At 40.3% G+C, this 14645-nt stretch overlaps 2 protein-coding genes across 11 annotated transcripts in view; one reads left to right on the top strand and one right to left on the bottom strand.

Annotated features, from left to right (window-relative positions):
* Window positions 1-721, bottom strand: part of TMEM169 (transmembrane protein 169) — a 15555-nt gene extending 14834 nt beyond the window's left edge. For 9 of the 10 annotated variants that reach the window (XM_038182006.2, XM_038182007.2, XM_072040557.1 and 6 more), the window contains exon 1: window positions 566-707. The gene's annotated coding sequence lies outside the window, so the exon portion shown is untranslated. Of the gene's footprint in view, window positions 1-565 lie in introns of all 10 variants that reach the window. The other variant, XM_027461398.3, reaches the window with a different exon arrangement.
* PECR (peroxisomal trans-2-enoyl-CoA reductase) lies at window positions 714-14645 on the top strand. The gene is made up of 8 exons (XM_027461397.3): window positions 714-845; window positions 3794-3927; window positions 8823-8988; window positions 9443-9524; window positions 10910-11006; window positions 13045-13155; window positions 13665-13776; window positions 13890-14645. The coding sequence occupies exons 1-8, from the start codon at window positions 731-733 to the stop codon at window positions 13976-13978; spliced, it is 906 nt and encodes a 301-aa protein (XP_027317198.2). The 5' UTR covers window positions 714-730; the 3' UTR covers window positions 13979-14645.

The following is a 14645-nucleotide window of genomic DNA, read 5'->3' as shown; positions in this document are numbered from 1 at the left end:
GATGCAGCCTGCCTAAAATATGTAGGGCAGCCAGAGATAACTCACGGGGAGCTGTGGAGGCTCACGATGATTAAAAGTGGGGAAAGTATTTCTTGCAGCGTCAGCTGCAGCACTTCACGTCTTGCCTCCTGGAAGTAACACGGTGCTTTAAAAAAATCAAAGTGCTCTGCCAACATTAACCCATCTGGAAGGCGACTTTGTCCAGCAGTTGCCTCATGGGTCTAAGCCACCACACAGAAGTCTGTTTCTGCCTTGTCCCCCTTTGCTGAATGAGCATGGACACAAGTGAACTCCCCATACAGGGAGGGCACACAGCTTCCTTTGGCACACACTGAGCTTCGGGGTGAGGATGCTCCTTTACAATTCGCTTCGATTTCATTAGTTCAAACTTGAAACATGCTCTGGGAGAGGCAAACGACTCCAGCTAACAAAGGAGAAAGCCAAAAGGCACACGGGGATTCTCCCCCACCTGGCTGATGCGCGCCTCAAGATGGCTCTGTGAGGGACGCGCCTCTGGAAAATGGTGCCCCCTCCGCCACCCCCCGGCTCCCCGCGGCCGCCTTACCTGCCGGCTCCACCCGCGGGGCCCCGCTGCCGCTCCGTGCGGCCAGGGGGAGCTCCTCGGGGCCCCGGGAGAGCCGCTGCCCTCCGCCTTTCCCCGCTGACACAGCCCCGGTCCCGGGGCGCGGCATGGGGCGGAGCGGCGGCTCGGGAGAAAGGGGGGGGGAAAATGGCGGCGGCGCGGGGGCTGCTGGCGGCGGGGCTCTTCAGCGGGCGGGTGGCCATCGTCACCGGCGGCGGCACCGGCATCGGCAAGGCTATCGCCGCCGACCTGCTGGCCTTAGGTGGGCGGGCAGAGGGTCGGGGTGGTGGTGGGGAAGGGAAGAGGGGACCCGGAGGGATAGCGGGAGCCGGGCAGGGGTGCTCGTGTGGCGCTGTGGGGCGTTTGGGGCGTTTGGGGTCGTGGCGGGCGGTGCGTGGGTTTGTGGGGTTCTGGGGGTGGTGTTTTAAGGGATGGGCTTTAAGGGATGGGCTTTAAGGGATGGAAATGGGGACTCATGCCCCCTCTGAAGTTAGTTTTCTTCGTAATGCTGCTGGGCTGAGTTGAACTGAATGCCTCGCTGCTGCTGAAGCTGAGCGGGCTTTTAAAATGTTGTCCCCCTGTTAAGCTTGGAGAAATTCCCTGTCAGTGCTTGTGACAACGAAGTCTTGAAGTTCAAGTATGTATATTTCAAGTATATTTCAGCATGTGCTTTGTAGGCTTTCTTTCAATGCTGGTTAAAGGTAAGTGATGAAATCTGGAGGAAAAGGCACACTCTGTAGAAACATCTCGGTAATCTACCTGGCACCACCTTTTCTGCAGCTTCCAACATAAATGTCAGGGTTCATTGGCATCTGACTGGTTTCAGGTAATGTTAGATAAACATGATTAGGATAAATAACGCCAAGTGTTATGCCCCACCACGTTGGGTGCGTTGTGTTGTTTAAATGTGCACTGTGCACTTCTCCTGGCCCTTGCTGTCCAGCTTTCCACTTGTTTTGTGGAGCTGAAATAAGGGCTCGTTCTGCTGCCTTTGGGTTACCAAGGAACAAAACATTATTTTTTTAAAGGTGTTTTTAGCTAGTGCCTTAAGAAGGTGCTTTTTTAAGCATCATTGTCACAATGTTTGTCAGTATTACCCAGTTACATTAAAACTGTTCTTAACTTGATCAGCATTATTTATCTCAAGCAAAATGCAAATAACAAAAATGTCTCTCCATGACATCCTAAACGGAAAACAAGGCTGCGAATCTCTAGTAAATGTGTTGAGAAAATGGAGAAGGATCTGTGGCTTAAATCTGTCAAATGTAACTTCCATCTGCAGACATGCTGCCTATTCCTACAGGATGATGACCAGGAACTATATCCATTTATACCTTGTACTTCAGGCTGTATTTTTTTGGAAAGGAGGCTGGTTGGACAGAGAATGCTTGTAGGAGCAATGACAGATAATGCTGGTCACAATGTACATCGTTTGTTTTTATAACCAATCTTCTTCAAAGCCTTCTGGAGAGATTTAAATAATTTGTCTGGAACTGCATCTGTCTCTTCTCCGCTCAACCCTATCACAAAAAGGTCTGGTCATTCTTTGTGAAGAAAAGTAAGGACTTCAGGGAAGCAGTACCAGTTTGTGCTGTAGGTGCCAGGTCTTCCCCGCTAATTAGAATCTCCCTGCTCATATTTAGCATATCTGGCACATTAGCATATCTAGCAAAGATAGTCTCCTACTGGACTTTATCTTCGGTGTATTAATAAGCACTTAAGTTGATAAATGACACCGTGCTACAGAAAATCAGTGTTTTGTGTTAATTGGTGATTGCGTGTCATTTTATGAACTCTACTGTAGGGTTAGTCAGGTTATTGTGCAGATGACCGAGTCCTTAATCTAAAAAATTAGGAGACTTTAGAGACTAACATCTTTACCTGTGTTATTTTAAGATGGCCAGCTACCAAAGGTGGAAACCTCATTCCTAGGGATATATAGTTGCAGCATTTCCTTCTATAAGTTTGGCTCCTTCTTTCCTTTTTTATTTTTTTTTTCTTTTTAATTTAATTTGATGTATAGTTTCACAAGAGAGCCTGAGCCAAATGAACAGCTTGCTGCTCTTTACTCCCACTAGTTATTTTGGGTTGATTCTCGTGTTTGTTTGATCACATGAGAGGCCAAATTCCACTCAGTAAAATAGCAACAAAAGAAAAAAAGGCACCTGGCAAAATGTTAACGTTTTTTTTGGCTGGTTTACTTTGTTGAATTAATTTATGCTTAAGCAGATGAGCACCAGAGCTGGTGTGAGGAAAGAATGGCTTCTGTTGGGATACGAGGATTATGATGATGGGCAAGTGAGAGCAAGACCTCCCTCTCTGCCCACTTGGCAGTGGCAACCTAGTAATTTGCTCATGCATAGTATGAAATTGCATGTCTAGTGGATTTGTACAAGGGATTAATCTAGTATGATCTCTTTCAGTCTGTGTAGTAGCAATCACCGAAGACTTAAAGCTGTCCTGAGCCCTCTGGTGACAAAGGAGACGAGACTGCAGTGCAAGTGCTTACTGTTAATTTGGTGCCTGCATTGCTTCTCTCTGTAGAATGAGTCCTTCAGCCTCCAAATGCTGACACAAGCAGAAGGCTTGAGCTCCTGACTAGTATTTTTCTCTGCTTTCTGAGCTAGGATTATAAAGCATGTGCAAGTGCCGTGGGAAAGCCTCTGTTCCTGCTGTCTGCAGATAAGAGTTAATCTTACAGCTGTATCATCCTTTCTTTCAGGCTCTGTAGGGTTAAAAAGCAGAATATTACATTTGCTCACTACTAGTCAAAATTACAGCCAGAGCTACAATAAGTTTATTTTTGTGGTTTTAGGAGCAAATGTGTTTTTTTTGTAATCAAGGCTAGCTAAAACATCTTTAAATCATGTAATCGATGAATGAGGCAGCCTTCAGCAGAAGCCGCAAAAGTCATGTCTGAAAGCTACTTTGCTGACTCTGCAACTCACCGGCTGTCTCCCTTTCTGCAGGAAGGAGAGTGAACCTTTTTGTTGTTTTTCTTGATTGCTCTTTTCCTGGCACAGTGGGATCTTGTTGCTAAGAAGCACCTGACATCAGTCATTTCTCTCTCTCTTTCTAGAACTTCTTTGTTGTATTTTCCAGCCAGTGACTAAGAAATGCACATCCTACAAAATGTCTCCGTGATGTTATGAACTAGGGTAACTGCAGCTTTGACTGCTAGCTGAAGGATTTTTCATTCTGTCTCTACAGGTTGCAGTGTTGTTATTGCCTCTCGTAAATTTGACCGATTAAAAGCCACTGCAGAAGAACTGAATAATGCATTTTCTTCCGTGAGTCCTGCCAAAGTGACTCCCTTGCAGTGCAATATCCGCAAAGAAGAGGAGGTAACGACTAGTGATCTTGTTTTGGGGTTTAACATGTCATAAGTATATCATGTATATAAATTCTCAGACCTCCAAATTCATCTCTGGCCCTCTCAGGAGTACTCTAGGTGCAGTAAAAATCTATTAAATTGATCTAGATAAAGCTGTGTATTTCCAAGGAAAGACCGTTTGTTAGCAAACTAAGCAAGAAAGCATTTGTAAATGCAAATAATTTTCTGACTGCACCTACTTATTTCAAATATTTTTAAGAGAAGCAGGCTTTGGAGCTTTTATGTTCTAGGGCTGAGCTGGAGCCTACTTAATGTGGTTCTGTGTCACATTTTTGTGACACCAGTGGGGGTGTGGTTACTTGTGAAGATGGAGACCTTCAGACTTGCATCTTCAAAGAGGAAGTCAGAGCATGGAATCTCAATGCTTGTGAGGTGACACAAGTTAAGTTATTGAGACGATCCCCGCATTGTCAATTTTGCTCATATTAAGAAAAAAAAAATCCTAGCCATGTTTCAAATTTTAGTTACAATTTGAGCTACGCAAAAATTCTGCTCTCAATCCTTATTACTATCACAGTTGAGATTTTTGTCACAAAAATTGAAAGATCAGGAGCAGAAGAACTCCATGCATGTCCTTCATAAGCCTGCATTCATCTTCTATTTTTTTCTGTGTAAAAATTTTAAAGTCCAACCTGACACTGGACTTTTATCTCAAGACTGCTATAAAACATTCCAGTATTTTTTTTCTTAACCTTTCAAAGTCTCTGTTAAAATCTAGCAAAACTTAAAGAAACATTAATGACCTTCAGTAGCTATGTGAATTCTGGAAGTATCCTAATATACAAGCACAAACCAAATAAAAATAAAAATTCTTCCTCCATGGGACAACTCAGGACATAAAATATTTATACTGACATACTTAAAGGTTTTTTTCCTAAAGGAGAAGAACCCTGAGGCTGTGCAATATGTCACTTCACCTACTAGTGGATTTTAGGTTTGTATTTACCAGCATCAGCAGTATGATATAATAGTTTATGACAGATGTCAGAGGGCAACTTACATGATTAAAGCCACACGAAAGAAAAGAGGTTCTTCCATGAAAGTGTTCTTCCATGTCACTGTGCTTGCAGAGAGCAGTATGGCATGCTTAATAATTTTCTGCAGGTGAATCTTATTTTTGCATCAACTTAAAAGTGAGGTAGTGGTGACTGCAGCGTTGTGTAAAGTGGTAGAGGACTGGGATGGTAAAATGAGGCAATCTCTACCAAAGAAACTGCCATTCCTTCTTTGTTTCATATTAAAAAAATACAGATTTGTCAAAACAGCCTTAGCAACTTCAAAAGTTTTCAAAGCCAGTTTTGAAGCTGTTAAAGCCTTGTTTGTAGTGCTGTGTGAAACGCTTAGGCATTATCTTATAGTACAGCTAGCCACAGTGGCACGTGGAGAAACTTGGTGTCTCTTCTGTTATCTGGAAGTTCCATCACGGAGTTGTTGGCTTCCATTTAGTTTTAAGCTCTAATCATTTACAGATACACCAGAACTTTCTTAGGACTTTTTCATACTGTATCGCAGAACCCTCTGTCAGGTACCTTCTGCTAGAGAAAGTTCTCATAAACCGCATCCACAGTAGCCCCTATAGGGCTGTGCTCTGCACTTACAGCTAGAACAGCACCGCTATCGCACCGCAGTTTTGTCTGTTGCTGAGCAGTGCTGGCACAGCATTGCTCTCTCTTTCCAGACCTCCCCAAAAGCCAGCAGGCTCTGGGTGGGCAAGAGGTGAGTAGGGAACATCACCAGGGCAGCTGACCGAAACCGACCAAAGGGATATTCCATACCGTATGGTGTCATGTGCAGCAATAAAAGGTGAGAAAGGGGGAGGCTCTTGTTGTGAAGATGTCTGTCCTCCCAAACAGCTGCTCTGCGTATTGCAGACCTGCTTCCCAGTATAGGGCCAAACATTGCTTCTTGATGGGAAGTAGAGAATAATTTTTTCTCTCTGTGCTTTTTTTTATTATTATCATTTTTTCTTTCTTTTCCCTTTAATTAAATTATCCTTATCTCAACCCATCAGCCTTTTTCTGTCCCATCATACTTTCTCCCTCCCCCCCTTTGACTTTGAGCTGGATGTATGGTTTTTTTGTTTGTTTGTTTTTGCCTCCTCAAGGTAACTTTGAAGACAGCAGAGCTCATTCCTTTTGTGTGCACTAGTTTGGATCTGTGAAATTCAAACATGAGAAGGTTCATCTCTCATCAAGGAGTGCAATACGGCTGTTAGAGCTCTTTCTGGCTTGGGAAGACCCTAAAGAAGGTGCACTGCATTAATTGCTGCAGAAGCTTGCTGGCAGATATCCTGGGGATAGCTTAATGAATGTACATTTTAAAGTCTCTTAATCTTCATCCTCAGAGGCCCTCCATCTTTCTAGCAAAGCTTACTTTTCAGTTAATATGCAAAAAATAATCTTGCTTGATGGAGGATTTTCTACCACTGGTATAACCTGCCAGACTTATTTCAGTCAAAGGGGTCTGCTGCTTCTAGTTTTCCATTGACTGCTTTGTGAAGGATAACAAAACTGTTTCGTTTTTAAATATGGAGAAGTAAAGAGTTTTGGGATGCCAGTTTTGGGTGCACCTGAGGTTTCCGTGTTCTGTCTTCAAGTGGCTTTATCCTGAAGCAGTGGTGGTGCATCCACCCCTTATCCTGAGGTCTGGAGCTTATTTAGTGAAAACAGCAGTTCAAAATTCTCTGCTGTTTCCCCTTTCCACGTTGAGCTCCATCAGCAGCGCTGCTGGAGCAGACCCTGAGGCTAAAACCTATCATTTGGACACCTGACAAATAAGAATCCTTGGGAAGGACTCAATACAGTACTACTTAGCACTTTACCTTCTGTCTGAGTTCACTAGTAGCTTTTCTTTTCCAATAAACATTATAGCTTAGCACAGTCTCAGCTGGTATATAAATACTTAATGCCTGTGTGAAGCCTGTAGTGGAAGAGTACAGCTTGGCGGGGAGTTGTGGATAAGAGATTCCTGTTGTCTTACTTTAAAATTACACAGCAATAACACAAAAATGCCTGTTTTCCCTCTGCAAGGATACCTACTGAAGAGCTAGTTGAGGACTAGAAGTAGCAGGTAATTTACCTCTTGAGTTCTAATACCACTCAGAGGTCCCTTGAACTTATGTGGGCATTTGCCCTTTTTCTCTTGGTGTCAGCGAGCACTGTCATCCCCGTAATCTGGGAGAGCGTGCTATTACATAGTATTTTGGAACTGCAGTCACGCAAAAAAAAGGCCCATATTGAAGAGCTCCAGTTTTCTGGTTATGTCTGAAGTGCCTGAATTTGTTCTTTTTTTTTTCTTTTTTTTTTAAAGTATGTCCTAAACTGTTAGCTAAACCTTCTGGACTCCCTCTCTGCTTCCAAGGAGAGTCTAGTATCTTTTTTTATGAAGTGGGTTTTGATTACTTTGTAATGAAAGCTATCATCTTCAGTTCTCACTGTGATTTAAATGTGTTCTACCAGATCCTTTTTCTCACTCTGCTGGTGGCTGCTGTCACCATGTTTACTGTAATTGGGAAAAGCACTGCAAGCAGTACTTCTTCTTCGACATTGTGAAGATTGCTTCAGAAGAAACCATCTGAGCAGTGACTGGAGAGCCTGCCAGCCTTTGCTGTCTTTCAGAAAACAGAATTGTTTGTTATTATTATTGTTGTTGTTGCTGTTTTTTGTTTGGTTGGTTGTTTTTTTTTCTTTGTTTTCTGTGGCCACAAATACTAGATTAAATCCTTACATATGCTTGGGTAGGAGTAACTGATCCATGGTTTCTGGCTGTGATAGCTATTGCAAACACAGGAAACCCTTGTCCAATTTCTTGAGGTAAATATTAAATTAAGTGGCTGTTATAGATGTCTGATCACTATTTTGTAATAGGAAAAACACATCCACTTTGGTATCTGCATAAACCTTGAATGCTTTAGAATACATCCCCCATTGGAAGTTCTCCTATGTTTAGTGTGAGCGTGTGAGGATGCTGCTGTACTTCCAAAACAGAAAACAATGCAGAAGGTTGAGCTTAAAGCCTGTAGCTTAGATTAGGTCACTATTAGAGCTAGGTTTAGCATCTCAAATATCTTTCTCCCATATGAAATTAAGACACCCCTCTTCTGCACTGACAGCTCCTTGAGTAAGTGAATAAAATGTCTATTGATATTTGCTATTAATACCTTTTCAGAGTACCCAAAGGTAAATAGTACCAGACAGTGCTCTTAATCGTAAGTATTCATCCTGCTTATAAAGTACCTGCTTAGTCACATACTCACCTTTCTTTTGCTGAAGAAGACGAGTTACATCACTTCCAGCACTTTCTAGAGTTCGTGTTCTGTTTGGTAATGACCTAAGTTACTTGCTCTGTCAAAGGTCATTAGCTGTTGCTTACTCCTATGTCAGAGCTTTAGTGAATACTCAAAACTTCTGCATTAGAAAGTTAGTTTCATACGCTTACTTGCATTTTCTATTCAAAAACACTCAGGTATATGGGTCAGATGAAAGAAAATCCATAGTTATCTTATATGGAATTCTTCCAGCATCTCATGTGAATGCCCCTGCACTTGTAGAAAATGTCAGTAGGTCTTAAGTAGCAGGCTTTTATGTTTGTTTTTACAAACCTTCAGCAGCAAAGATCCCTTCTTCTTTCAGTGCAGTATACCAGGAAGATTTCCTAAGTAAACACAGATACAGACCAATCCTAAATCCTCACTAAACCTGTCATACCAAGTGTTTGAGCTTTTCTGAAGTCTGGTACCTCCTCCTTATGTGTGGAAAAGGATATGAGAGAGAAAACGTGTGAAAAGGAGACTGGGTATACAGCTTAAGCTGCGCTTTACCATACTTCAAAAACATACTGTTTTAGGTAGAAGATCTGGTGAAGACTACACTGAATCTGCATGGGAAGATTGATTTCCTGGTGAATAATGGAGGGGGCCAGTTCGTGAGTCCTTCTGAAGCTATCAGTGCAAAAGGCTGGAATGCTGTCATAGAAACAAATCTGACAGGGACTTTCTATTGCTGCAAAGCAGGTGAGGACTGAACATTATGAATGTTTGTCTGTTTGTTTTGTTTTGTTTTTTACAGCAATAACAGAAGACAAAAAAATATAGTTTCCCTGTAGCCACTATAGTTAGTAACACAGGAGGAGACTTCACTCCCATCAGGAGTGTAAATTTAAAGTTAAATTTTAAGTGTGATCTGTGATTCTCAGATAACATTAGGAAAGTGGGAATGAAAGTAATTTACATGGAAGGCACAAGATCTTGATGTCCACAAAAGGCTCTCACCAAATGCTGGGCAAGACTGCTTGTGCTGTCTCACTGATCAGGTGGAGAGGCTGTGGTAAAGAGAGCAGGTTGTTATCTAAACCCACACTGGAAGCCTGTAGGGTAATTGGAGTTGGACTTATTTGGCTTCCAGTTGGCAAGTTCATTCGTGTGCATTTCCTCTGATATTTATAGGTTATCTTCCTCCTTCATACAGTGTACAATGCCTGGATGCAGAAGCATGGAGGAGTCATTGTCAACATTACTGCTGCCGTGCAAATTGGGTTTCCTGGAATGTCGTAATATGCATGATCTATTTTTTTTTGCATTTTCCTATATTCTTCCCCTAGAACTATTAATTACTTCTAAATACTTCATATTGGAAAGGTGTGCAATGGGCAGCAGCTGAGTGTAGAAATACACTAGTTAATGTCAAGAGAGAGCAGTAGTGATACTTGGCTGTACGTGCAAGGGTCTTTTTATTAATCCAGTAAGAGACCTCAAGGTGAAGTACGCCTCTGGTCTCTGTCAGCTACTTTGTAAAAAAAACTATGAAGCAAGAGTTGCCACCAAAGCTTTCACTGGGAATGGGATGCTGGTGCACTGAAATACAGCCTTTGCTTCTTCCCTCTCCAAATTGCTAGTGGGTTTGCAGGAACTTGGCACCTCTTTTCTTCTTCTACTGTCAGTTTACAAGTTCTGATGGCGTAATTAGTTACAGGAGTTGGATGGGGAGTAAGAGGAACATACCTAGCATGTTACCAAAAAATATCATGGCTGTCTGTATTAAAATACAGCATCCACTCCATAGGCACATGTTTACCATATTTGTTCTACATATTTTTTTTTAACCTTCAAAATGAATTTGACCTAGAGCCTTCTGGTTGAAACTTTTATGACAAAAAGTTCCAATGTGTTGAAAAAAAAAAATTTTTTTTCAGAAAATGGGTTGTTTCAAAGTAAAGTTTGAAGTTGTGAAAATGCTGTACTTTGACAGTTTCCTAAGTGGAAAAAATCTGAGCTTCTTTTCTGAAGCTATGTTTTTAAACTTCGAATTTCTATTGAAGAAACTATAAAAATATATACATAATTTGAACACGTGTTACATTATTTTTCTTTGTCCCGATTCATGGTTGAAAGTTTTCAAAATCTCAAATATTCAAGGAACGGGATGATATTTTTTGATTAGCTTGTTCTTGTTTAGCTTATACAAAATAAATGTGGAGATCCACAGGGTGGTGCTGAAGCTACAATTGTTAGAGTTTCTCTGCTCTTGAGAAATCTGGATGAACTGTCGCTGTGATTGTTAGAATAAATTGTTAGAATATTTGTGAGTTGAACCAAGAAATAAAATAACTAATTCTGAATAACAAAAATAACTAATTCTGAATAACAGTTGAACAAAATTTCCAAAATGAAATTTGTATATAAATGTGGATGGATAGGCAAGGCTACTTTCAAATTATATTCCTGCTGAATTGACAAATGTTTAAGGAAATTATAGCATAACTCATTTAAACTTGACCACAGCTTCACAGTTCTTGAACTAGAAAGTCCTTCTGCATCTTGGGCGGCTGGTCCAGCCATAGGACAGTGCTCTGACTCAGTGAGGCTTTAGTGGGATTAACGTCGGGCACTGTTAGCTGAAGGAGGAGATGCTTCTTTTGCTTTCTTTTCTCAATAGGCACTCAGGAGCTGCAAGAGCTGCAGTGAATAACCTAACCAAGACGTTAGCTTTGGAATGGGCCCACAGTGGAGTAAGAATCAACAGTGTTGCTCCTGTAAGTAATCACAAATGATATGATTACACTTAGCCACCACACGTATTTATGGTTAAACCTTTCAGACTGAAAGGGATTTTAAAAGCTAGAGCCTCCAACTGTTTGTGGATTTTTATTTATGTGTTTTTAATTCTCTCATCTACGTTCCTCAGGTCCTTTGAGAGCATTTTATATTGTTTGGATGACAAGTCAGAGACGTGGGGTAAAATTGCTTCTGCTTTGAACTGGCACTCTGCCACTCTAGCTTAATGAAAAGAAGATACCTGTGAGGAGTTGGGGACCTGTTTTACAAAACCCTCACATACAATTACTGAATGTTTTGTGTTTCAATAGTGATTATGTTACATCTGAGTTCACAATTCTTTTTCTGTATGAGGTTCATGTATGATTGTGGCTTCCTCCTGTATTTACAAAGTTATTACCCCATACGTTCAGAGAGTCTCAGAAGTTCTTTTACTTTGGCTTCTGCATGTCAAGTTAGGTTAGTTTTAGTTATAAAAAGACTGTGTTTGAAGCGGACCTTCTCCAGATGTGTGTTCTGATATTTACATGTATTTCTTTTTTCTTATCAAGTATATGCAGACAGGAAACCACTACACAGGTCATCTAAAATATGCCTGACGTGTTTCTAAGGAAGTAGGTAGCATGTCGCAATTGTTTTAAATAATCTTATAGAAAGACCAGATATATTTTTGTAGTGCACAGTGCTGCAGATGCAGAGGTTATATAGAGGCCTTAGCTTTGAAGTTTGAGATGACATCTGTTGTGATTTGTGTAACCTTCACTCTTAATAACAATTTACTTTGCACATTTACTTTCTTGAAAACAAAAGGAAGAAGGTAAACTCTGTCCAACTACTTCTACATTCAGAATTTATTTCACAGTACAATAAATGTCAGATCCTTCTAGGAAGATCTTCCTGCCGTCTGTGGAATAAAAGTAACATGATACACAGAAATCCTCTGCTAAAACACCTGGTTTGGTTTCTTTTGGCATACCATAGAATGCTTAATGGAAAATGAGTAATGTTCTCTCAGGTAACGGCTCTTAGGTAGCTTCTGTGAGGCCCAGTTCATCTGGAGACTTGTTAAATATTAAGGTCTACTGGCTTGTTTTTCCTGTCTGTTTTGTGATTTATCAAGTCTTTAGGAAATAAGTAATTAGGCCACCATTATTATGTGTGTATATTTTTAAGGCATGCTAATTACTTAATGAATCATAATAATTATAGCATGTGTCAAATGAGACTTTTGACAGGCAAACACTTCAGTGGTTTGGATTTATTTTTTCTTTTCTCCATCTGTGTTACTGTGCTGGTGACAAAAATCTACGGGCTAGTTAGGGTGATACTTTATATCTTTCTGTTACTTTTGCCAAACGACAGTTGCTCACATCTCACACATCTTAGAAGAGAAATATTATTCATGAATGAATTACAATGTTGTTAGCTTATATAAATTTGAGTCCAAAATGTTCTGTCAGAACTCATCTACGTAGCCGTATGTTCCTATTGCTGTAACCTTCATCTTTCCTCTTGAGTCTAAGCTGGACTGTGTAATCATCAGGAAGGTCTCCTTTCGCTTCTTCTGTAGCAGCTAAGTAGAGAGTCTGAAATGTGACTGCAAAATATGTCTGCTTCCATAATTCACAGTAAGGTCATTCTAGTATTCTTGCAGATTACCAATAAATAAATAAAAGTTAAGAACTTGTTCTTGGGGTTTTATAGTTTTCTGTTGCAAGTTTATTTGAAATGCTTGTTATTTCAAAACAGTCTTTCAGTCTTTATACTCTTCATTGTTATTGAAGTGACAGTGAAGATTTGGAATAATCTGAATTATTCTGCTTGAATAGACACATGGCTATCTGTTAAATTATGTTTTTAATTTATAAACTATACTATTTCATCCAATTTAAAAACTGCATTCAAGTGCTGTTTAGATGATTAGTCCAACAGAAAATCCCAAGAACTTAAAAATTTTCCAACAATCACAACTTGAACATGTGAAAGAGAACTTAACTTTGTTTTGTTTTAATACAGGGAATAGTATTTTCAGAAACTGCTGTTGCCAACTATGGAGAACAAGGTGCAGCGATGTGGTTAAGGAGCATACCAAAGGTTCCTGCCAAGAGATCAGCTGTTCCTGAGGAGGTAATGTATTTCAGAGTATTTGTGATGTTCCTATTTCTATGTCTCTATTTTTACACCACTTTGTTATATGGAGAACAGTAAAGACTTGATTTTGAACTGTGGTAGAGTATGAAGAAAGGAAAAAGCTTGTAATAGCATGTGGTAGTGTCATCCAAGAGACTAACTCAGTACTCACTGTTACACCAAAATTTAATTTAGATGCCTCTTACAGCTAAAATATTTCGTATTTGGCATTGGTTCCTGGAAAGGTTTACTTCTAGCAGAGAGGACCAAAAGAATGAAGATGAATATGGGAAAAAAGTGTATCTTAAAAGTACTAGAAAGCTTACAGTCGAACTGTTATGTTCCTGATGTTTGTAGCTGGAAAAGTAATTTTAATATTGTGGTGGTTTTTGTTACTGGGAAGAAAACATAGCTGTGTCTTGCCTGTGTCAGTTTTCGGAAGCGTCTTGGACACAAGCAATTGGCAGAAGTTTAAGAAAGATTAAAATTGTCATTCTTTTTATTAGATCTCTCCTGTAGTGTGTTTTCTGCTGTCTCCAGCTGCTTCTTTCATAACTGGGATAACCATGGTTGTAGATGGTGGCCAAAGTTTATATCGCAATACCATAGAAATACCAGGTAAGAAATGGGCTAAAAATAATGTCAAGTGACTGAAGTTGGGCAATGGCAGCACACAAAAATAAAATGCCCGCTTCCTCCATCAACTAAGTCCATTGTTTTGTTTTCCTCAGATCATGACAGATGGCCTTCCCCACCAGAAGGAAGAAATTCTGAAATGCTTAAGAAGCTTCTTTCTGGCGAGTTCAAGCCAAAGCTGTAGTAAAATGAGATTTCACCTTATTCCCAGTTGCACAGTTCCTGGTAATCCTGCTTTGTGACTTGGTCTTACAACTGTCAGTAATCTGAAGTTTTTGCACCTATGTAACTACATCAAGTGCCTTGACTTCCATTGTGTTTAAAACTTGAAAAACTGTACGTAGTACATCTTCTTCTCTGACAACACTCACTGCCTCCTGGGAAGGGAAGATGTAAAAGACAAATTCTTCATTTGCACTGGCATTAAGTTATGAAGGATCTCAGAAGTGATTAAAAAGTATTTAGTTCCAACTGAAGGGGTAGAGAGGGAATGTTGTAGAATCATTCTACTCTAAAGTGGGGAGGAGAAGATTTAAATCTTTGTTATTGCTACCTGCATCACTAACCCTTGAGGTAGCTGTTAGGAATTTACTCTTTTTGTTCAACCACGCACTGAGTGATCAACAGTGATTTTAAAGATTGATTAGAGTGGGTATTTCTCTGATGTGGGGGGAATTAAAATAAAATGGTGGTTGGTAAAACAGCAGAACACGGCTTTTACAGCTTCAAACTAATAAGGCATTTCAGAAATGTTTCCAGTTTGCAGATATAATGACATAAAGAGATGAGCTGGCTGCCACTTAAGTTTGATAATAGAATAATCAAGTAATAAACTTAAACTTTAAAATACA

This window comes from Anas platyrhynchos, chromosome 7 (assembly GCF_047663525.1).
Source record: "Anas platyrhynchos isolate ZD024472 breed Pekin duck chromosome 7, IASCAAS_PekinDuck_T2T, whole genome shotgun sequence".
NCBI classification, from domain to species: domain Eukaryota; kingdom Metazoa; phylum Chordata; class Aves; order Anseriformes; family Anatidae; genus Anas; species Anas platyrhynchos.
This window is presented reverse-complemented; position numbering and strand designations above follow the sequence as displayed.

Excerpts from the sequence above, each read along its gene's own strand:
- PECR (XM_027461397.3), top strand. The coding sequence starts at position 731 with ATGGCGGCGGCGCGGGGGCTGCTGGCGGCGGGGCTCTTCAGCGGGCGG. Across the intron at positions 9,525-10,909 it reads ATTGGGTTTCCTGGAATGTC|GCACTCAGGAGCTGCAAGAG; the intron begins GTAATATGCATG and ends TTTTCTCAATAG. Across the intron at positions 11,007-13,044 it reads GAATCAACAGTGTTGCTCCT|GGAATAGTATTTTCAGAAAC; the intron begins GTAAGTAATCAC and ends GTTTTAATACAG.